At 39.0% G+C, this 24,261-nt stretch overlaps 3 protein-coding genes across 3 annotated transcripts in view; 2 read left to right on the top strand and 1 right to left on the bottom strand.

Moving 5' to 3' along the window:
- ppp2r5b (protein phosphatase 2, regulatory subunit B', beta) overlaps positions 1–9,407 on the top strand; it is a 50,603-nt gene extending 41,196 nt beyond the window's left edge. Inside the window, exons 9-13 of the mRNA XM_069671806.1 lie at positions 626–676; positions 865–984; positions 1,180–1,307; positions 2,307–2,408; positions 5,500–9,407. Coding sequence (XP_069527907.1) covers positions 626–676; positions 865–984; positions 1,180–1,307; positions 2,307–2,408; positions 5,500–5,737 — 639 coding nt within the window. The 3' untranslated portion in view covers positions 5,738–9,407. The remainder of the gene's footprint in view (positions 1–625; positions 677–864; positions 985–1,179; positions 1,308–2,306; positions 2,409–5,499) is intronic.
- A 3,331-nt stretch (positions 9,408–12,738) lies between these two features.
- On the top strand, positions 12,739–15,047 carry LOC138601228 (glycoprotein hormone beta-5-like). Its single transcript, XM_069672809.1, has 3 exons — positions 12,739–12,786; positions 13,637–13,838; positions 14,859–15,047. The coding sequence occupies exons 2-3, from the start codon at positions 13,638–13,640 to the stop codon at positions 15,045–15,047; spliced, it is 390 nt and encodes a 129-aa protein (XP_069528910.1). The 5' UTR covers positions 12,739–12,786; position 13,637.
- Positions 15,048–16,965: 1,918 nt separating this feature from the next.
- On the bottom strand, positions 16,966–17,801 carry gpha2 (glycoprotein hormone subunit alpha 2). The gene is made up of 3 exons (XM_069672847.1): positions 17,681–17,801; positions 17,183–17,367; positions 16,966–17,070 (listed from the first exon to the last, which is right to left on the bottom strand). The coding sequence occupies exons 1-3, from the start codon at positions 17,799–17,801 to the stop codon at positions 16,966–16,968; spliced, it is 411 nt and encodes a 136-aa protein (XP_069528948.1).
- Positions 17,802–24,261: the final 6,460 nt, after the last annotated feature.

The following is a 24,261-nucleotide window of genomic DNA, read 5'->3' as shown; positions in this document are numbered from 1 at the left end:
AGGCGGGGTTACACCCTTGACTGATTGCCAGTCAATCACAGGGCTGACACACGGAGAGAGACAACCTTTCACTCTCACACCCACACCTACAGCCAATTTAGACTCACCCATTAACCTGACAAGCATGTCTTTGGGCTGTGGGAGGAAGTACCCGAAGGGAACCTATTCATGCACGGGGACAACATGCAAACAACACACAGAAAGGCCCATGTCATCCCAACCAGGGTTCGAACAAGGAACCTTCTAACTGTGAGGCAACATCGCTAACCACTGCACCATCATGCAGCCCAGCTGATAAAAATGAAAAAAAAACTTTTACTACTACTACTCAAGTTGTAGTAAACTGAATTTATTCTTTTTTTATCCATTTAGGTAAATAGTTCACCAATGTAGCATAAACACTGCTGGTCTGAGGTTGAATTAAAGTGTTTCCAATAATCTGCTTCTCCATTTACCAACATCTATAGATGACCTCAGTACCAAGCAAACAACATATTTTTTAATGCACTTGCCAAAGTATTATTGTATTATTGAAGATGGCACAGATGGACCCCAGCCAGCTATCCTGCTGGGTTAATGGCTGCAGTGTTAATTCATATTAATGCACTTCATATTTTCTCTGCAGATCATCAGAGGACTGCTAAAGTACTGGCCAAAAACCTGCACGCAGAAAGAGGTGAGGAAGCTCATAATAACAAATCAGTTGAAACATGTTGAAATACTTGTTGGACACCTGTATTAATTGTATCTCTTCATCCTTCTTCAAAGCATGTTAACATTCTTATTTCATTTTGGGAGTAATATGAATGTGTTTTCTGTCATTTATGTATCAAAAGTGTTGCATTTGTGTTTCTGTTATTACAGGTGATGTTTCTAGGGGAGATTGAAGAGATCCTGGATGTGATCGAGCCGTCTCAGTTCATCCGGGTCCAGGAGCCACTCTTCAAACAGATTGCAGCCTGTATCTCCAGCCCTCACTTCCAGGTATATACCATATCTCTCTACATTCATCCAATTCTGTAATGTTTCAATGTAGACTTGTTACAGCCCTCGCACCTATGTAAGAATGTTTGTATTTTTTTTTTTTTTGAGAGCAATAAGCCGGATAACTGTAACCCAATTTGATGGGTAATAAAGGATAAAAGAGAGTAATCTCTTCTGTCTCTGTGTTTGTTTTAGGTAGCGGAGCGGGCTCTTTACTTCTGGAACAACGAATACATCCTCAGTCTGATAGAGGAGAACTGTCAAGTCATCCTGCCGCTGGTATTCGCCACCCTCTACAGAGTCTCCAAGGAGCACTGGAACCAGTAAGTGGCTCACACACGAACACAAATACAATTCACAACCTACAGTATATGATTGTTTCATTGTGTTCAATTGGAGCGTAGCCTCAAGCTCTGTTATTAGATATATGACACTTCCAGTTGGTCCAACAGCGGATGAAACATGTTATATGGACATCTCCATTAGGACAAAAGCAACTCTACTGGCGCTAGGCTAAGTTGGTGGCTCCATTGAAAGGCCTGGAAACTTAAGTTAAGACCAAGGAGGATTAACCATGTTTTTTAATGGCTTAGAATGGCTGGTTGCGCAACTTTAGCGAGAAATACGTAACACCCAAAAAGTCACACCATCCAACATACAATGTAAAAATACCACGTTGTAAGATATAGTCCTAATTCTAAAAATGTCTTATGCATGGGGCGGCTGAGTTCATCTGTAGAGGTCGAGGTTATCTTTCAATCTAAAGGTTGGGGTTTCGATCTCACATGTCAAAATGTTCTTGGGCAAGACACTGAACCCCAAAATGCTCCTGAAGGCGTAGCCATCGGTGTGTGAATGGGTATAGATCTTGACTGAAATTGGTATAGTAGCCTTTGCCGTGAGTCTGAATGAGTGAAACTGACATGTAGTGTAAAAGCGCTTTGAGTGGTCAGAAGACTAGAAAAGCATTTTATAAGTACAGTCCATTTACCATTTACCATTTCCATTGGCCATGTACAATGGTCAGCTCTAAAGCGTAATACCAGTATATGTTGAATACTATGGAATTATTAATATCAGATTTACATTCAAGCAGCATTTAAAAGTTGTTCAGCCAGTCAAGGAGAAGCCAATTTAACTTACTAACTCTTTACACTGCAAAAACTGAACATTATTGCTTACATATTGGCTACTAACCCATGAATGACCCATGTGTAATTAATTAGACTACACATAAAGTTCCCAGTGGGTTTCTTTGACCTCCATCTCCTGACCCATGAATGAATGTCAAGGTTTATCATATTCTCACTCTGTCCCTCCAGGACCATCGTGTCTCTGATCTACAACGTGCTAAAGACCTTCATGGAGATGAACAGCAAGTTGTTTGATGACCTCACTGCCTCCTACAAAGTGGAGAAACAGAAGTGAGTATGACTCACTCTCTTTTTGTATGTGTTTATTTGTGTCACTGGATACGACAATGACAACAAGAGGAAGTAATAGAAGGCTCTTGAGTCATGTTTGAGACTGTACTTGTTCCGTTATCCATCACGTTGTATTTCACATTGTAAGTATGTATCGCTTAGGTCATCCTTTGAACATCACATCATCATCATTACACAGTTTCAAACCCAAGATAGTGGATACTTTGGGAAACTAAATTTATAGGGGTAGTTGGACATCTTTGCTTTCTTTCCGACAGTGAAATGAGAAGTTGAATATTAATCATGTCTGTGATTTCAGTACAGAGTTTGGGCATGGTTGGCAAGGAAAACAGCTACCCTGGCTCTATATAAAGTTAAGAATATGCTTATCAACACATATAAAGTTGACTTATTTATACAGTCTGTCTTGTGTGATTATGGCAAACACATGCACGACAGAAAACATATATATACAGTGTATTTTTTAACATCTCCTTAGCAATTCAGTGCAGAAACTCCTGCTATACTACATGATTCTAAATACAGTTGAACACAGGTTTGGTTTGGGTTGCTCTACTGCTGATTTATTTGTGAGTGCACCCAGGCTCAACACAAAACACCTCTTGGCAGGGGTAGTTACTGTATATAGTATCTACCTAAAAATAGCCATATATACTTATTACTGTCCATTTTCCAGAGTAACATCGAGGCAATCATGTTACAGTTGCCCAGGTAATGTGTACACGCTACTGTCCCTGCAGGCATCATAAGTACCTCCACATAACTTCACCAAGCCTGCAGAGAAGTGCAACCTCAAGGACAAACTCAAGTGACAAATGTCCCCTCTGTTGTTGTTCAACAACTTGTGGGCGGCTGTTGCTCAGGAGGTAGAGCAGGTCATCCACTGACTGGAAAATTGACGGTTTATCCCCAGCTCCTCCAGTTTGCATGTCAATGTGTTTTTTGGCAAGATACTGAACCCCCAAATTGCTTAGCATTGTGTAAATGAGTGTGTGAATGTTCTGGATAACATGTAGTGTAAAGTAATATAAGTGGTGGGAATACTAAAAAGGTGCTTAATAAGTGCATAATAACAATAAACAGCGGACTTTGTTGGGTCAACATCAAACACTAGTGGGTGTTGTGGATAACTGGCACATACAACCAGTGTTGTGACCAAGTCATCTTTGTTCAAGTCCCAAGTAAGTCTCAAGTCATTTGGTCCAAGTCTCAAGCAAGTCTTGAGTCATTTTTTCTTGGGCTAGTCAAGACAAGTCAAGTAACAGATTATGTCAAGTCAAGTCAAGTCGAGTCCTTAGTTAAGGCAAGTCAAGTCCCAAGTCAAGTCACTTTTTTCCACCCAACATACAGCACTCTTACCTGTATCCGGTCTTTATAAAGAGAAAAGACAAGGTATAAGTAGCCCGTCTAATAATGATATTATTGGCCAATTTATATAACCTGTTCCAAAATTATGACAATTAATTGTATCTGTATTATCTTGGCACAGACGCAGCCATGATAATGGTCTGGTCCCAGACAGTATTGAGTAGTGAGTACGACTGATGTGGCTTCTCTTCGGGAAAAAACATCAGGTAGCGGGGGGCTCTGATGTTGCGTGTTGCCATAGCGAGAATTTGACTGACAGCCAATCATCCAATCATAACAATCACATACCGGGGAGCTTTTTGAGTCGTCGACTCATGCTGCATACATACTTAATAGTAAGACAGAAACTTGACAACATTGAATTTTACAACATTCAAACTTATGAACACACTCAAGTCATCCGAGTTATCATGCCTCAAGTCAAGTCAAGTCTCAAGTCATTAACTTGCAAGTCCAAGTCGAGTCTCAAGTCATAATTTTTTGTCAAGTCAAGTCGCAAGTCATCAAAACAGTGACTCGAGTCCACTCGAGTTCAAGTCACCAAGTCTCAAGTCCACATCTCTGCATGTAACTACAAATATGCACATTATGCAATTGTCAACAAAAAATAAACAAAAATGAGGACAGTTTTTATTTAACTTTAACTTGTAAAATCCTGAGCTAGGTGCCACTAGGCCTCTTTATTCATGTGTACAGAGCTAGGTTAGGTATTTCAACCTGTCCCCAGTCTTGATAATATCCGTGTACATAAGGTTTTCAACATCATCCCACACAGACAGGAGGTCATTGCTGTAAAAAATGAAATATAGTGGCCCTAGTATGGTGCCTTGCGGTACTTCTGCAGAACTGGCTCTTGTCCATGATAATACTTTATTTACAATAACACAATTAAATATATTGTTAGAAAGGTTATAGTTGCACAGTTTAGTAAAAAGTATTAAATAGATAACTTTCAATTGCTTTGTGTAGGTCAAGAAACCCTTCCTTTATCTAGATAAACCCTGATGATTTAGTAGAATGGTTCAGTCTTAAGGCCCCAACAACAGCAAGTGTACTGATTGAGCTGTATTTTCTTACTTCTTGCCTGTCACTGGTTTTGAATACTGGAGTTGTAATGGCAGTTTGAAGAAATCTTGAAACTATACTTTTCTCCAGTGACCTTTTTATTAAGGTGTGCATTAGGATTTTACAGGAAAAAAGCACCTGATTATCTTTTGTTTTGAATTGTTTTGAAACAAATGATTTAATAATTATATTCGCTATAAAGAAATGTATTTACATGGAATTTAAGGAAATGTTATAATTATTTAAAACCACAGAAATCTCTTGATTTTTTCTTCCCAGTTCGGTTCATATCTTAATAAAAAAACATAAGGTATTTGTTATCTTAAGTCATGTAGCTCCACACTTTAGTCGGCTATCTCCAGATTCTCTACAACCTTTTGTCCTGACGTTTTATTTGCCTACTTTATGATGCTAGAAATTAGCTTTGGCCTTCCTTTACTGCATTTTAGTTCTAAGGAACATATACAGGAACCAATCCTTTACCAAAACTGATTGTATAGATATTTTCTAAAGCTGCATCTCTTGACTTCATTCCTGAACACGAATCACAACATTGCCATGCTTATACTCTTGATCTCGTACAAATGATTTGTAACCTGATATGGTTTCTTGTTCTTCCTTTATCTTGCCTCTCCAGGGAGATGAAGCGAGAGAGGGAGCGTGCAGAGCTCTGGCGAGGCCTGGAGGAGCACCAGGAGCGCCGGATGCAGATGCTCACCGAGGCTGCCAGGAACCAACGCAACCTCCAGGAGCGAGGCGAGAGAGGGGACCCGCCTACTCCTTCGTCCCCACAGACGGCTCACTCTGACCAGCCCGAGCCAAAACCCAGCGGGGCCTCCTCTTCCTCCTCTGGAGCAGGGGAAAGCGCCACCTAGGTGTTGCTTCACTAAAATTGGATAACACAGGGGTTAGGGGACAGGGAGAAGACATGAGGTTGATGGTGAAAGTGTTGGGAGTTGTCAGATAAAAAAAGGTACATAACAAATCCACTGTTCTTTTTATCTCGTATCATAGAGGAGGTGGCTTTTTGTGAGAAAGCCTACATACTCAGTGATCCAAGATAAAACCTTCTTTCTGACAGAGTTGTGTGAAACTGGTTCACCTTTTGCTGTACACACATTATGTTGCAAATCTGAAGATGAATATTGTCCTAAAGTGCAGATTGTCATTTAAATTAATGGCTGGTTGATTAAACTGCAGGTCAGTACCCCCAAATTGGTAGCTGGCCTTCAAATCAGCCTCTAAATAAGAGATGGAATTTCTCTTTTGATGCATCACAAACCAAGTTTAACATAACTTGTCTTGATATTTAACCGATCAAGTCAGAGTCTGTACTGTGGCCTTGTATTTATCTTTTGGTCAGAGATGCTTATTTCATGCGTGGATAGCACAATCCATTAATAAAAACAGAAGCAATTTCACACAAATGTCCCAAAACTTTTGCCGTACAGACCAGACACACTAACCGTCACATGCACACAGACAGCAGGTACATATTTACTGTAAATATGAGAAGACAGAGCTAACAAGACAAAGTGTATCCAGGTCATGCAAATCTCACACACCAATAATCATTTGATGCACCAAGTTTCTTTTTGACACACACTCACACACACACAGACACACGCATACATGCACACACACAGCTGGGTCTGGCGCTAACTCCTCTCCCATTCTGTCGGGTTCCACCAAAGGACGAGCCTAAAGTCCCTCAAGGTTAAATAACCACTGATGAAGATAATGAGAATGATATAAAGTACAATACTGTTCCTTCTTCTTACTTGTTACTCTACTACTACTCTACTCTACTCTAAGTACTACTGATGATGATGATGATGATAATGTTTTTATATATATACATATGTCTCTGGATATTTCTGTAGTGTATTATGGGAGAAACACTAGTGTAGCAGATACCATAAAGGGGAAGGCCGGCTCGAATTCACATCACATGTTAACTGTATGAGGCCATAATGTGAGCGCTGGAATTCAGCGGTATTCCCCTTTAACAGACCTTAAAGAGGGGAGGAATGAACTGGATTGGCAGTGGCTGTTTTTCTTTTCTTTTGAAATGATGGATGTTAGTGGTGCGGTGGGTGTGTTTAAATGGGAAGTTTCAAAGAAATCCAAAAACATTCCATGTTTAAAGATAAAGTTTTTTTTGTTCTTTTAAATGTGCCCTGTGGAGAAATAACGTTATGTTTACATTCAATGTTACACACCAAAACACACTTGTGTTTCCTTTGCAAATATGTTAAATGTATTTCCTTTCTCATTAAGCATTTGTTAAGCTAAGTCTTGCAATGTTTACATCCATGTTTCCTTGCTAGCAGTCTTCTTCTTCTTCCCAGCCTTTGTTGGTTATTATGCTATGTTTTATGCACATTAGTGCCACAGTGGAATAGCATGGAACTCACTCACAAGTTATCATACATGTTTATACTCATGTACAATACCAAAACAATGGTGACCCGCTCCTGTAAACATTGCTCCAGAGAAAATCTCCACAGGGTTCCTTTAATTGTGATGTTGCGGCACACAATGGTGGTTTTCTTTTTGTTTAAAAGTTTGACAAATTTCCTCAGAAATTTAAGTTATAACTCCTTAACTACTAAAAACAGTTTCCATGGAAACTGGTAAACTGGAGGACAAATAAAGCGCACCACAAGTGTTTCAGAGCAAAAGAAAAACACAGTAATCCAGTTGGATTTCTGCACCCGGGGCGTCTGTTCCTTTAGGCTCAGCAGACCTGACGCTGCTAGAAGGCGACCACGACGACGATAACTTATTTCAGTGTGAACCAACAAAAATCAGTTTATTCTTGTCTGATCATTATGGTAGAGTGATGGGATAAAGAGAGGGGGGAAAAAAACTGAAAAAAATTATTTTAGCAATATTTTCATTCTTTCAGGATAATCTGTGTGGTTTTAGGGGGTTAAACAGGAAGTGGGTGTCACACTCAAATGTTTACCCCCCACTCTTGTTTTTACTCCTGTTGCGTCCTTGATATTCACATTGTCTTAAAGGTACTTTCTGTGTACATTTATTTGATGAAAAATGATTTTTGCTTTGTAATTATGTTGTTTTTTTCTTGTTTTTTGTATGATCTCGTTCATTTTGTGGAAAACTGATACTGATGCTATTTATTTTCTATTTGATCAGGAAATGTAACCTTATTTGAAGATGATGGTCAGGTTGTGTATGTGTGCGTGAGTGTGTGTGTGTGTGTGTTGGTATGTATCCAATGAGTGAATCAGTCAGCAGGAGACGTGTGTAGACAGAGTGATAGAGAACGAGAGAATACAGTTCTCTCTTTGTTTCTTTTTCTCTCTCTCTCCTTCTCTCCTTCCTGAGGGACAGGGTTTGAATCCGAATGTATCATAAAACGAATCGATTGATTGTTTTTTTGACGCTCGAGACGCAGAGCTACCTGTCGGCTGCTTCGTAACCAAACATTCAAAAACCCTTCAAACCAGCAGTTTTCAAAACACCCACTTCAAATGATGCCTGAGTCAACAAGGTTCTGAAACCCACTTAACTTGCAGCTTTAAGATTTTTGAGCTGTTATGAGTAATTTAACATTTCACGAAGAGTCATGAATCTTACATTTCTGCTCCTTGCCCAAATGTCCAGGTTTTCTGGAGGCTTTAAATTTGATTGACTCGTTTGGATGCTTCAGGCTGCGGTCACACCTAATAAGCTGTTAAAGCCCTTTTGTTTTTAAGACGTAGACACTGCAGCTTTCCTTTAATTCCATCAGCAGATATTAAATCCAGGATATAAATTACCACACGTTGCATTACAGTTCATTGTTGACCTGAAAAAACAGTAGTTTGCAAAACCATGGTCTTCATTGCATGGAGTAGCTCACTTTTCCTGGAGACTGATCAATAGTGATCACATGACTCACTATTGAACTTAGTCAGCTGGTATTTGGAATTTATTGTCAAATAATCACTACTGAACAATTCCCATGAAAATTGAGACAATTAAAGGCTCTGGGAAAAGCTGGAACCTGAGTTAAGATCATTACACGTCAGTGGTTCTGTGCCTAGTCTTTATGTAAAGCTAGATAACATCTGTGTAAGGTTTCATCATCCCGCACAGACAGGCATTAGATATACATTATAAATAATAATGGCCCTAGTATGGAGCCTTGCGGTACTTCTGTAGAACTGGCTCTTATCAATGACAACAGGTCATTCACAATAATGCAACTAAATATATTGTTAGAGAGAATAAACTACCAAAATGCTTTGTGTATGTCAATAAAACCTTCCTTTGTCTAGATAAGCCCTTATGATTTAATAGCATGGCCCGCTTACTAGCTTTTTCTGCAAACACATGCCATGGTCCTCATCAGGGGATGGAGTTGCTCCCATTTCCTGTAGATTGATTAATAGTGATCACATGACGGAAGTATTGAACGTCAGTAGGTGGTATCAGGTGTTAGGAATGTATTGTCACATGATCACTACTGAACAGTTGCCATTAAAATTAAGACAATTGAAAGCTCTGGGAAAATCTGGGAAATAGGGACCTCAGTTGTTTCAGTGGTTCCCAGCCTTTTGACTTTTGACCCCTTAGAGCAAAGGCATGTCCACTTGCGACTCCTTGGCCTTTGTGTGTACGTAAGTCGGAGCAGTGAAACCAAAGAGTGTTTTCTATTCTTAAATTGTTTTGATTGCAGGGTTTTCAGAGGCAAAAATATGATTCGGCAAAAAGGGCAAACATTTGAGGGAAATCAGAAAAATAAAAAATATTTTTTAATTTTTTTTTTTGCCTTGTCTATTTTATTGCTTTTGGCCTTACTATTTATCTTAGGATCCAGTTAAGTGACATTTGCCTCTTTTCTACATACGACAATGCAGAAGTATAGATTTAAATCGCATACATTTGCATTGAGCATGCTCCATGGAAGGCACAGAAAATGCATTGGCACTTTAGGTGTTACCGCAGCCCAATACCAGTACACACCTTAAAACTTGCACCTGCAGACCCCATCTGGCATGGCACCCTGGGCCTCCAAAAAAAAAAATCAAATGCATCCATTTGGTTGGATTTCAAACACTGTTTTGATTCAGGCAAAAAACACTCAAAAAAAGAAAGAGAAACAGACATAAAACCTGACCTTGCTGTCATAAACCTCAGCTAACTTATGATTTTTGTTTTGGCTAGCTTCCTTACAAACCCTCTTGATTGTTACTGTCAGTCGGTCAGCTGACTCGGGAAAAACCAGAACCCCAGCTCCCACTGTTCTAGAATTCTTAAATGTACTGATCAACAGTAATATTCATCCTTCTATAATCCTGCCGTACATTCTAGAACAGGAAGCGAGAGAGGAGAGAGTGTTCATAGAAAGCTCTGGTATCGCCTCACAGACAGCCATCAAACTCTGCTTGCATTCACCATCACATTTCCTCTCTACGGCCATTTTTATGTGGCCACATTTAAACAATGCTTTAAATCTGAGGGGATGTGAGTGGATGGAATGAAAGCAGCAAGTAAAGATAGAAAACAGAGGAGGAGAAAGACAGAGGAAAGAAAAGACATAGAGTTAGAAACGAAAGAATGGCAATAAGTCAGAGCAACAGTAACAGAATGAGAATATAATGTTACCGAAACAACCGCATTACGTAGCAATTTCACTGAATTTCTAGATTTGCACTGTCTGCCCAATGGTCTGTGTTTGTTGTGTTGAAGAAATACCTTAGAGAAGATGATTAAGACGATGCAGAAGAGGAAGAAGATGTATATTTTGGGGACCAACACAGCGGTGGGGGGGTTTGAATGTAGAGAGGCTTACTACTGTACGTAACATTACAGGGGGGTGTAGAATGGAGAAAAAAACTATGTGCTAAAAATGAAACTTCACTTTGAGAAAACACTCTGGGAGTCTGTGCTGTTTTTGTGTCACCTCTTGTTTCTAATCTTATTTCTCGCTATTTGAAACTTTGATCTAAATGCACAATGTGTATTACTAGAGGGTAACAAATTTTGATTTTTATATAGACAATGTGTGATTTGGATAGAGGTTGCTAATGTAGTTATAAACTCAACAAGAAGTGTCACCTATCCTGCATTTCCCTTCACCATATACAGTATACATATAGCCTTTTAGCCTCTTTTAGATTGTTTTGTTTTATGGCCCAAAAGCTCCATTATCATCAACACAGCTCTTGTTAGCCGACTGTTCATTACCTGCTTAGCATCAAACAGCAGACAAAGTTAGCACCAAGCTTTTTGAACAACTAAAGCTGGGTACACACTACTAATATAATCAATATATTAGTAGTGTATATATGTAATCAAGCCGATTTTGGGCCTGATTCCCCCCTTATGACAAAAGAAGCAAAGTCCCATGAGATTATCTTGCCAGATATTCTTGTGGTGTGAGGTATGCTAAGAGTTATTTTACTTCCCCTGATCTGCTCTGAAGAACCTTGTGGCCGTAAACATTTTTCAAATCATAAATATTAAACCTTACAGTTATTTACAATCCTGTTGTGTGGGGGGAACCCAGAGGACAGCCAAGCACGCATTCTGTGGATTGTCACCTTGAATGTTAGCGAATTGGTAAGCAAGCTACTGAGGAAGGAAGAACAGCAGCTGCAGCCAGCGGTTGGCTGTGCATGTTACAGCTCGCGCTGGCTCAAAATCCTGCACATGTACAGCTCATGTTAATCCAGTCTCCACAATTTCATCCATATTTTTTTCTTTTTTTTAGTAAAAAATAGTCCAAAAACATCATCGTAGTTCATACACTATAGGAACAAAACTGTATAATCTATCATTATTTGTCGTTGTGTGGGGTCTCTCACATTTTTAACATCTGTTAAGATTTTAAAAAATCTTTTAGTGTGGGCCAGCTTAAACAGTTTAAAAATGGCAAGACTTTTCTCTTAAAAGTTGGTGGAGACCAAAACAGAGGTAAAAGGAGAGTGAATAATGGTCTGTCAAGTAGGGTCAATCAAGGGTCATCAAGGTTAAACACAACACAAATAAAAATGTGTGTTGCTCTGTTGAATGTGTAAATAATGAACTGTTAACTAATATGTTATTTAATATAAGATATTTACCAAAAAAATGTCTCCAAAAACCAACAATTTTTTATACTAATTTCAAATGTTGTATTTTTCTGATTGTTTCAGGCTACCATTGATTTCCATTAATTTCCATCATGTGTCAAACTCAATTGGCCGACTCATAGTCCTTGCTTCATATGCATTATCTATCACAATTAACATCAATCTGTATTGAGTTTAATCAGAATAACCAAATATTTAATTTTCATTATGATAGAAAATTGTAACATAAATATGGCAAAAATGCTAAAGCTTCAGGGTTTGTGGAAAGGTAAGCTGCAGGTAAGGTAATGGTGTGTTTTAGTGAACAGGATATACACAAAAAACACTGGTATAGTATGAAAAAGTATGTTCATGTACGGCAGAGGAGATAGTTATTCTGATGAGTTCACATTATCTGCTTTAAACTCTTAACGATGAAAGTGACAGGAATTAAAATCACCTATGTACCTTTGTCCTTTTATTCGCATTTCCAGTCCTTTGTCACTGTAAGTGTTAAGTTGAGTACTGACAACCCTCACTGAGAGTAGACCGCAGTGGGATAATTGCAGACACACACACACACACACACACACACACAGTGAGAGAGAGATACAGACTGAGTTTAAGAAAACATAGACAAGCATCAGTATTTTCCAGGGAGTCTCCATTATTTCTGGCTTGGGGTCTCTAATGGTTTTTCATTGTAATTGCTATGATGTCAGAGTGTCCGTCCGCCCTAATGGCCTCCTAAAAACAACAACAAGGACAGATTGGTTCCATTCACTGCTTGTTGTCCGGGCAGAGAGACACAGACGTCCAAGCAGCTCAAATCTCTGGAAGACCCTCAGCAAAGAAAGGTGAGAAGATTTTTTTATGACATCCATAAAGTTATGTAGGGCAGATATAACATTGCAATTTTTTACTATTAATTCATATTTAAAAGACAGCTGAAAAGTTAACATAGGTCTGTTTAACTGCAGCCTATAGTTTAGCCTATACAGAGTCACTGTACTCAGAGTGGTGCTCTCAGTACTTCTAAAAGTATCAATCTGTTCATGCAGAAAGAATTTTTATTTCAGTGTTGTATTTCTTAAGGGAAGTGAGGCTTTCTGCAGTCTGGCTGAGATGAGGTAATTCCAGTTTTAGTGAAGTGCAAGGAGTTTGCTGGATGTGCAAAGTAATTATGCAGATGTCTCCAACAGCATTAAAAGAATGATTCTGATTGCAACTAAAAAAAAGAAAATCTCTTTTTATGCTATTAAGAGATTTCTGATTAAATATGATATTCAATTCTTTTGCTTGGTTTTTGTTATATTAAAAGTCTAAACTTTAAGTAATTAGTTAATATATTTTCAGTGTTCAGGTCACTGGTGCTATTGCTGCAGTAGCCATAATGGACACTAGAGGGAGTTGTGCTGAATGTTCCTGTCTATTTCTCTGAAAGTCAAGCCTTTTGTCAGATCTTCAGGATCATCTTCCCTTATATTTGACAATAATATAGCAAAACATTATATATTTAAAACAATAGGAAAAACTGAATGTCGTCTGTTGTCACTGATATTAATTTAAACTCATTAAAATGTATTTTCAGTAACAACAAATGACATCCCAGCCAGGTCGATCACTGATAGCTGAGGAATAATAAAGTAAATATTTGAAGGAATATTGTCTCTTCTTTTTTTTTCTCTTTTGACCCATAATTCCTAGCATGCATCTCCATCCCCTGTCCCTCTCTGTCCTCCTCCTCCTTGTTGCCGGGGCAGCCGTGGTCTGTGTTGCAGTGACATCAACCCTGCACGGTTTCCGGGGCTGCGCGGTGCGAGAGTTCTCCTTCGTAGCCCAGAAGCCTGGCTGCAAGGGGCTGCGCATCACCACTGAGGCCTGCTGGGGGCGCTGTCACACCTGGGAGGTAACATACAAACATACATACACAGTAAAGTGACAGAACATCTTTCCCACTGTGAAAGTTTCTCTAACACTGGAGTTGTTAAACATCCTATAAATGATTGATGAACCAGGACTCAACCCAAACCATAAGAGGCTGATGGCCCTTTCTCGGCCATGACCCATACGTCATTGTCAGAATAAATGCTCAAACCCGTCCAAGCAGGGTGGGGTTACAGGACTTTTATTGAGCTCATTCTAGTTTGCAAGGATTCCTATTCCTGCTCTCAGTAATTGAAAAACCAAGTTTAGGGGGGTTAGGAACTCGATTGAAAGAGTTTAGAGGGGAAAGAGCTCTGAATCAGCAGCAATTCAGTCACATAGAAGAAGAATGAACGAATGAAAAAAAAGGACTCTCAGCAGCATGTCATGGTCCTCCTCAGCCGACAGAGGCTCATTTGATGATATACTCAGGGTTCATTTCAAGATTTTAGTTTTTATCTAAATACAGAGAAGACACTATGGTGTAGTTGACAGCTCTGAGAGGAGCAAGTGGACATTATTAAATTGGTATTTAGATTTGTGTAAAGCGCACAAATATAGAGAATATCAATTACTTTGTATTTTATTATTTATCCAAGTGTCATCTTATGTGTTATTTAAACCAGGCCGGAATACCGTTAAACAATAGTTATTACACAGCTGTGTTAAATACTTGATTCTGAGGTCTGTTATTTCTCAATAACAGACCGTTGCTATGAAGAACAGACCGTTGCTAGGGATGCGGCTCTAATCACAATCCGGAGGACTAACTGTAATCATATCAATCCACTGAAAGAAGTCTGGTAAAGTTGACGTCGACTTGTTTACAGAAGGAAAAAAAAAAAGAAAAGAGACAAAACAGCGGCGAGAAAGCACTAAAGGTTAAACGATACGGGGGTGTATGGGAAAAAACTATATATATATATATATAGTCTGAGGACATATCTATCAGAGCAAAGTAACCTGTGTTCCATCTGTGTGTATGTGTTTGTGACTTTTTCAGAAACCTGTGCCGGATCCCCCCTACATCCACCGCCACCACCGAGTGTGTACGTACAGTCGTACACGTCACATGACTGCCCGTCTGCCGGGCTGTCAGCCCAACGTGTCCCCTCTCTACCACTACCCCATGGCTCTGCACTGCCACTGTTCTGTCTGCTCTACACAGGACACAGAGTGTGAGACCTTCTGAGGTGCAGGACACTGTCTTCAGCTAACAGTGTTATCAACAGTTTTACTGATATGAACGACTCTGAATAAAATAATGAAATCAAGACATTTGTGTGAGACTTTCTGAGTGGGGGATGAGAGCGCTTGTGTTTATAAAGTGCTAAAGAAAGGACACTCGACATAAAATCTACTGAGTAATTTAGTATTGTCTTACCATGGTCTGAAGACTATTAATGTATACAGTTATACATGTCTGTATGTAAGAAATGAGAAAAAAGGGAAGTATTACATTTCAAAATAAGAGTTATGCAACTGCTCTGATCCACAGTTGCATAACTAGAACTCATTGGTATTAAGTGTAAAGTTTAAGATAGGATGTAACTTTGTTTGGCAATATTGACCAGTAAATTATCATTTAAAATGAATGTTAAATGATAAGGTTCTTTAACACATCAGGGACCAGGGTCTACGTAAAGTCCCAGGGATTTTAATTTGCCTCCCAAAAAGTCCCTCCTGCAGAGGTAGTATTTGTAGCACTTTACTTTTTCGGGTATGACTTGCAGCGCTTGACATATCTGATTGCTGAGTGTTTGCAGCATGCAGAAGACCGGTGGAGTGGCAAGAAGTATGACCATCCAGTTGTGGTACAAGTAAATAGTGGCTCTTAATTTCAGCATTAAACTCAATATTTAAAAGACAGGACAGTGCATGGGAAAAAATAAGAAATGTCCTTAATTCAAAATGAATGCAGCCGTATCTCCCTAAACCAGTGTAAAATGTGTGTAGCTTTTTGACCTCTGGAAACACTCTACAAGTCTACAAGTCCCTGGTACTTTTGGTGGAACACAGCTTAAGTGTATACTCACAGAATGCATGATCCTATATAAATCTGGTTTTGTGATTTGCCAACCTGTAGCTGGCATGATCCACACTGAACAGAGAGACAGCGGTGGTGAGGTCAACAGAGGCCCATTGTAATGTTGTAGGGACACACCTTCCTTGTGGGTATAAAGTATAGGTCTTGACAAAGTATGTCACTGAATTCAAGGCTTAAGGCTCAGTTTTAGTGAAAAGGGTAAAGTAAGGGTTAGAGTAAGGTATGTTGTGGTCATGTTTACTGTTTGAGAATGTTAAGTCAATGGAATGCCCCTTTAAGTGGAAACCAGTTAGTGTGTGTAAAGCAAGAAAAATCAATGTCCACATACTTTACAGTTGCAGAATAGAAATTTATTGAAATACAATTTCATCACAAAGTATACAGTGCATTCTTTCTTTTTTCATTTCCAACATTCTTTGGTTTCATCAATAGATATTATTTACAAAATGTCTTTTTGTTCAAATTCATAAATATAAATAAAATTTGTACATTCTTTGGTCTCTTGTCTGTGTATAGTGGTTACTGCAAAGAATGAATGGGATTACTCAGATATATGACCTTTATGTTGATTCCAAAGGTTGACAATATATTGACTTTTTTGTTTAATACAAGTCATATACGTGTAATGTAATGCTGTCTTTAATTTTGGCATACTTCAGAATGGGAAAGTGATGTGAAATCTTTTCTGAGTTGATTTTCATTCTGGACTGTGTTTGTACAACAATTACTACTGAGAAACAGTATGAATTATAGTGGAACTATTCTTTTAGCTGCTCACAAAGTCAAGTGTGTCAAGCCTCCAAGCAAAGTAAAAAATTAAAAAGATTCAGCCTTTAACACAAATGCGTGTCAATCAAGTTTGGCAGAAAACCTCCCTCACATCACATTTTACACTCACACAGACACACTCACATCGACAGTAACTTGCTGGAAGGCCATTTTTTCTTTAAAGCTGGATTTTTCAAGTCAACATAGATACAAAAAGGATTATTACTGTTGCATCACTGAAAAATTGCATCTGATGTTAGAAAGTGGTTCCTGGTATCGTGGTGTACGTTTGGTGTCAGTAGCGGGACTTGCGGCACATGTCACAGCGACACGCCTTCGCCGTCAGAATCTCCATTTCATCGTGGTGACGACCGCGAGGGCAGTCAAGGCGAACTTTAACCTGAGGGAAAACAAGGCAGAGGACATGAACAATTGGGAATAAAGATTTTTTCAATGTTCTAAAATGCTGTTTTAACCGCTCTATTCATTTAGCATCATCTTCGTCCCCTCACCTTTGCATCCTTGCTGATGGTGCAGCACCGTGAAGCAGAGGTGATGTTGTGGGTGAAGTTGGAGGCCACCAGCACTGAGTATCTGGATGGAAAGGCACTGGACTCGCAGTAGCCCACGCAGGCATAGACCAGGTGAGTGCCTTTACATGTGCCACGACGGTCACTGCGGATGGTCACGTTGAAGGCTGGAGAGGAGACAGAACTATGGGTGAGGGCGAGGAAGTATATGCTGTGTGAGTGCGAGAGCTTTGGATGCAGCACTCTAAGAAATAAGAGCAACATTTAAATTTATGTTGATACCTTGATATAAAAAGCAGAAACTCTCTAATAAGGATTATTTCTCAGCTAGAATGATTGTTCACGCTACCGTTCTCAGGACCACATTTCCCATAAACCCTGTTACTTTGTGTCAAAATCAGTGTTCATCTGGAAAAAGGGGGAATAAATGTATTCTGTTTTGGCAACAGTGTTAGTCGTTTAATTCTGTGTTTTACTTACGGTGTAGGTGACACCCTGGGGTGGGGCCATCAAAGCTCCAACCAATTGGAGAGAAGAGAAGCAGGAGTGACATCACTGGAAGGACCAGCAGGCAGAAATGTGAGGTCATGCACAGCGACATCTGGATGGCAGCCTGGAGTGTCCAAACAGAACACCAAAGTTACTTTAAGACATGAAAAAAATCTTTTTCAGAAGGCTTAAGAGTTTTTAACTTTTAAAAAACATTAAAACTTTAATGAGTAAAGTGTTGAATGTTGAATATTTGACGATGCGTAACTGAAGCTTAGTAGGTAAGTGGGTAAAAAACAGCAGAAATCAAGTATATTAAATGCATTAATCTGGATTTCTGGCTCCCTCTGGGGGTTGCCAGATAAAACACCTTGCTTAGAGGGGATGCAAGGTATGGAAAAGAAGGGAAAAACACTGCAACCTCTGATAAAGTAATGAGTGGGCCAAGAAAGTCAAAAACGTTCTGTATCAGTGATCTAAAGTAGCAGCAGTTTTCACTCAACCTGAGGTGATCTTCTCCTGCTCAACTTTCCCCTCAAATCAAAGCGTTGCCCTTACCTAATAGGTGATTTCCCATCCTGCATGTCAGCCTGTGTGTCACTCAGCTGAGTACCAGCTAATGTGGATAAAAACAATACTGTCTTTCTCTTTTCAATCTGCCTCATTTAACAGCAACCTGCTGACACACGTATGTACACAATGTTAGGAGCGACTCGTACAAATGTACACATAGCTGAAATCCTGACAGCAGTGCTATAATCAAATGCTGTACACGAATGTAAGTCTTCCTTTAAGAAAGAAAAAAGTGTACACACAGGCATGAACACCGACATATACTTTCTCATATGTGCACACATGCATGTATGATCTTGAGTGAGCGTCCGTGGATGCACGTGCTCATGGCCCCCCACAGCACACACACTCTAACACGTGTGTAAACAATAAAGTCATGATTTCCCTGGAATTTGGTGATCCTGACCCTTGACCTCTAAACTGGCAGCTATTTCCAGCTCCGCTTCCCTCCGACTGGAGCGTTGGGAATTGCCACCGCGGTGATGGTGGAACGACCCAGGGGACGCCATTAACGCTGCTGGTACGACCAAATTAACAGGGTCAGAACTGTGTGAGTGTGTGTGAGGACATTAACCCCGTGTCAGCTGGTGGGGCAGGGGGGGGAAATGCCCTGCTTTTTCCTCTTATGTGGGGTTTCCACGCCTGAAGGTTTGGTTTGTCATTTAGGAAAGTGGTTTGTAATATGCTAGTGGGAGGGCTGTTGTTAAAGACCACCAATGCAGAAAAAACAGAAAAGTTACGATCTTTAAAGTGCTTATAACATCACACAACAACACACAAACACATACATACCTTTTGTTTCAGAAAGTGTGCATGGAAGGAACTTATGACTGGACACGCTGCCCACCCTCATATCAGAGTGTCATAACCTATTTCTTTCTATTTCACATCCTGGTCCACAACATTAACTTGTTCTTCAAATATGCATTAGTAAGTTCAGAACTGAAAGATTGTCATACATTCTTTCTAAAAAGAACAAACTTTATACATAACTTTTAATTATTTTGCTAGAAATAAAATAAAAGGATTAGGACACTTGGCAGGTGAGGGGTATTTCAATGTAAATCAAATTGCCTGTATTCTTCTTTATAACAATATCATTCAGCTTCTGACATAGAAGTTACATTGGACTTTTTAAAATCTGATATTAAAACTATAAAATAGCTTTTATATATACAGTTTATAGTAGTTTGGACCAAGTCAAGGACCTGAAACTTCCCCCTATATTTTCTATTTATACTGAATGACATCAACAGGGTGTAATTTTTTTTTAAAGTAGCATCACAACTTTTTTGTGCAAATCTGAGCTCATTTAAAGCTGTGCAGCCTTGTTGACAGGAACAATACAATATAAAGATACCACAGACTTAAGGTAGAGTCATATTAATGCTTAGTGTTTTGTTATAAAAGTAAAAGTCAAGCCAAGTAGTGAGGATTTTCAAAATAAAACTAACCAAACAGTTTTATTTTGAAAATTATAAAATTTTCAAAAAAATGAAAATTTTCATATTTTAAGAACAATTCAATTCTAAAACAGGCAATTTTTGAATATGCAAAATTTGGGAATACATTTATAATTTAAACATCATAAGTATTTAGCAAGGTAAGCTTGAAACATGTCTGCAGAATCAGTATGTAGTAACATTTGAAACATAAGGAACTTTTCCATATATCTCCCACTTTATTACATTCAGATTGAACAGTGTATTTTGCCCATATTTACATCTTAATGTGACATTTAGAATAGAATTATCCACACATGCAATCAAAAGAAAAATAACTGTATAGAAATAAAACAAAAAATTGCAAGTCAACAGTCAAGAAAAATCAGAGGTTTTAAAGGTCTATTCCACCAATCTATAGACTGATGCATTGTGTAAAAAAAAAGAGCTCAACTCTTACCTTAAGACGGACTGTAGAGCAGGAAGTGCAACTTCTGGAGTGCAGGGCAGGTGTGTTGGCTGACAGGTGTGTGTGTCGGTTCTGAGCCTCATGCAGGGATGTAAGTAACTCAGGTAAGAGTGAAGGCACTTATAGCTGTGGACACACCCACATTTACACAGCGGAGAGTGTGTGAATCTTTCCTTTTTTCCTCTTTTCTATAGGTTCTCTTTCTTCTTCACTCTTTCTACCTGCATCAAAAAAAGTGAAATTCTCCCAAAAATATTAAATTGTCTTTAAAGTTCTTTCTTAACTGTCTTCCTCCTGCAGTGTTACCATCTCTGTGTCCCTCCACCCTCCCCCTCCTCGCTCTCTGTTTTAAACCATTAGGGGGGCCGCTGCTGTGACACAGAGGAAAACTAGATAGGTTTTCCATCATTGCACCACCACAATAGTAAGAACACACACAGCTTTACCTCACACACACACGAAAACACATACACCAGCTATACATACATACCACAGTTCTATATGCATACACTATGCGTGTATGCATGTAACGTCACACAAACATAATGTTATAGGCCTCAGCTGCCAGTTGATACATACTCCAAGTGATCTAATAAATACACTTAATGGGAGACCTTTTACACACGCACACACACACACACACATACAAACACACACACAGACACAGTCTGCCTGGATTTCCATTTGTAGCCGCAGGAGGAAGGGCAGGGTTGGGTCAGAAGATATTGTGGGTTTGGGTCATCTGTGTGTGTGTGTGTGGCACATGATGGGCATATTGTTGGGAACGCCTGGCTCTGCTTCTCGTCCTCCCTGTCTTGAACAGAGAATGTCAGCTTAGCAACCACCTCCCAGGCTCCTGCGGGCAGACACATTCGTTTAATAGACTCTTTGATTATTTGTTGGACATTTGCAGCTTGGAAATGACCTGATAACACCCCAGATGACTGTGTTTACATCTTTAATAACATTTTAAAAGAACCAAAAATGAGTCTCCTTTGTTCTTGGTGAGTATCCATGAGAAGCTTGGTTCAGGGTGAAGGAACTAATGTCTTAATTCGCTGGCAACAGCAAGAATCAGAATCAGCTTTCCTGAGGTTTTTGGTTTTGCGATGACTCTTCGTAAGAAGTTTGGGCTAGGTTGGAAGTAAGTGCTGTTGTGGGTCATTAAAGCCCACTGTGACACTATAGCCCACTAATATGAGGCCATAAAAATAAACGACTTGACTTTAAATAACTATCTTTGTCTCTGACAGACCTCTCAGTTAAAAAGCAGTAGCTGGAATCGATCCAGTGTGTGACTCAAACTCACGTTTGGCTTTAGCTCACTGTACTGTGGTTGATCCCAGGTGTTATATTCATCTTTGTTTCATTGCATGTTTTTAAGTGCAGCAGCAGCTCCACATCTGTCTCGTATCCTGCAGAAAGACAAACTGCAGATGTTTGTTTATGACCTTTGATCCACTGCAATGACAAAGTCAGAAAACCTTTATGAACAGAACTGTAATGAGTAACTTATCCTGTAATAATAGGCCTTGATTGATGCATTTAGGCTTGTTTCACGACTGCAAAGATCTCTTGAAGGAAGTAACGTCAAGTCCTACTAATGCAGTTTCTAATAACAAAGGGAAGCTTTTTGCCAGTACAAGAATATTTCAAACTTTACACAAAAGAACATTTTCTTTTCAACATTTTTTCCAAAGAATGATTAAGAATAACAACAATAAGGCAGGTCGCTGCAAAGAAAAAACCTACTTGCTTTGCTTTGGATGGATTGAAATATTCTAACTGTACTGGCTGATTTTTTTCACTTGTTATAAAAAAACAAAACATTAAAGATAGAATTACAATTAAAAAGACAAACAGTCCGACTAATTGATATTGCTTTTGTAGCCAAAGCCTGAGATATCTTTCTCTTCTTTGCCACAGAGCTCCACCTTTATTCAAACATTTAACATACACAGTGATGAGCCAAACTATTATTCTGTTAGTGACATGTGCTTTCATTATAAGGAACACACTCTGTAATTTGTTTTGAGTCCACAACATATACACAATCCTGCTGCTTAAAGATGCACGAGATTACCAAATGTGTACTAATCCACCGCTAAAAATAGGCCCTAACAAATCCACTTTTTAACTGTTGTTTGGATAGCATAGGCAAAAAATGTATTCATTAATTAAAATAATTAAAAATAAAACAAACTACAGTGACCAAGTTTTTCAGGAAGTTAAACCTTAAAACCTAAAAAAAACAAAACAATATATTTTGGACCTGTTTTCAAAGACTTTTGTACTTAATAAGAAAATAATGGGTTTTGAGTTGAGTATCAAACTTTGGGTTTTGAGCCTATGAAAATAAGCTAATTGTAGATTTTTTCTTTAAAACCCTCTTTCTGCTCCACATACGAACCATAGTTGGAGAAAAGTTAAATATGGCCACCTTCAAGGTGATCATTTTTCTTCATATACATTTTGTTGTTTCAGGTAACTTTAACTTATATAACTTTTCAATATAATAATAAACAGGTATACTCTATATGTAAAGTATACATATAGACTCGAGTCACTGTTTTGACAGGTTATATAAATTGGCCAATAATATAATTATTAGACAGGCTACTAATATCTTGTCTTTTCTCATTAAGACCGGATACTACAGGTAAGAGTACTGTATCTTGGGTGGAAAAAAAGTGACTCGACTTGGGGCTTAACTTGACATAACCTGTGACTTGACTTGACTTGCCCGTAAAAAATGACTCGAGACTTGCTTGAGACCTGGACCAAATAACTTGAGACTTACTTGGGACTTGAACAAAGATGACTTGGTCACAACACTGATATATATACACAAACATATATAACTATATTGTTACTTTATGTAGCTTTGTTGTTCAAAAAGTATATAAACACCTGAATGAGCCAAACTGCTGGCCTGTTCCGTCATGATCATGAGCATGCTCTGTAGTTTATTTGGAGTTCACTGAATATATCCTAATCTAACTTAATGGATTGTAAAAAATAATGGATTTGGAGTTGAGTACCAAATTTGGGGGCTTTGGTCCTATGACAATAAGTAAGCTATAGGATAAAGGACAGTTTTCCTATCTTTTAAACCCTCTTTCTGCACTATAAGAACCATAGTTCCTCGATGGTGCATGTTAAAATTATGTCACCTTTCACATGCTTGAATTCTCACACATGCTTTTTTCTTTATACACATGTTGTTCTTTCAGTGGGTTACTTTATAGCAAAATCTCCCTGGTTGTAGTTCTCACTTAAATACTTATTTAAAATAGATGCTATGGCTCCCAGTGCCGCACTCTCACACTCATTCTCACTCTCACACATCCTAAGGAAAACACAATTATCATCTTATGGCCCCTCTACCCCAAACATTCCCAATCCAGTTATGTCAATGGAAAACGGAATGTGTGACATCATCAACTAACCCCCCCCCCACACACACAAACATGCAAAACAATTAGTGTGTTGATTATAAATTGCACGGACGGCCACAGTGTGTGTTTCTTCTGATTTCATGCCAACCAGAGAGAGAGACAGAGAGAGAGAGACTATAAATCTGAATGGCTTACAGCACCTCATCTGGAGAGAGTTCGATGTGAATGAACTTTGCTAAACTGAACTGGAGACTCTCTCTCTCTCACACACACACACACACACACACACACACACACACACACACACACACACACACACATACACACATTTCTCCAGTGTGACTCAGCGGGGTGACTGATGTTTGTATCACTCAGTGGCCCCATCATTCTCGGCTGCCGTGGAAACCATGGCGTCTTGAATAACTATAATATCATTAATGTGTCCGCTTCCACTTCTGCCCTGTTATTCTAATCTCATTGTGTGTAAGTGCGTGTGTGTGTGTAAGAGTGTGTGTATGTGAAGTCAAATATATGATACATGTGTGTGCCTGTATGGCAGTGTATGATGTATGTGTGTGTTTTGAACTTGGGGTTGGTACAACTGTCTGTGTCTGTTATTGTAAGTGCTATAAGTGTGTGTATCCTGTCTGACAGGATATTGTGTGTGTGGTCAAAGTGTGTAAGTGGATG

Source organism: Semicossyphus pulcher, unplaced genomic scaffold (genome assembly GCF_022749685.1).
Source record: "Semicossyphus pulcher isolate SPU_LCO1_2020_fin unplaced genomic scaffold, fSemPul1.0.p SCAF_21, whole genome shotgun sequence".
In the NCBI taxonomy this organism is placed as follows: domain Eukaryota; kingdom Metazoa; phylum Chordata; class Actinopteri; order Labriformes; family Labridae; genus Semicossyphus; species Semicossyphus pulcher.
Note: the sequence above shows the minus strand (reverse complement) of the source record. Positions and strands in the feature narration are given on the sequence as shown.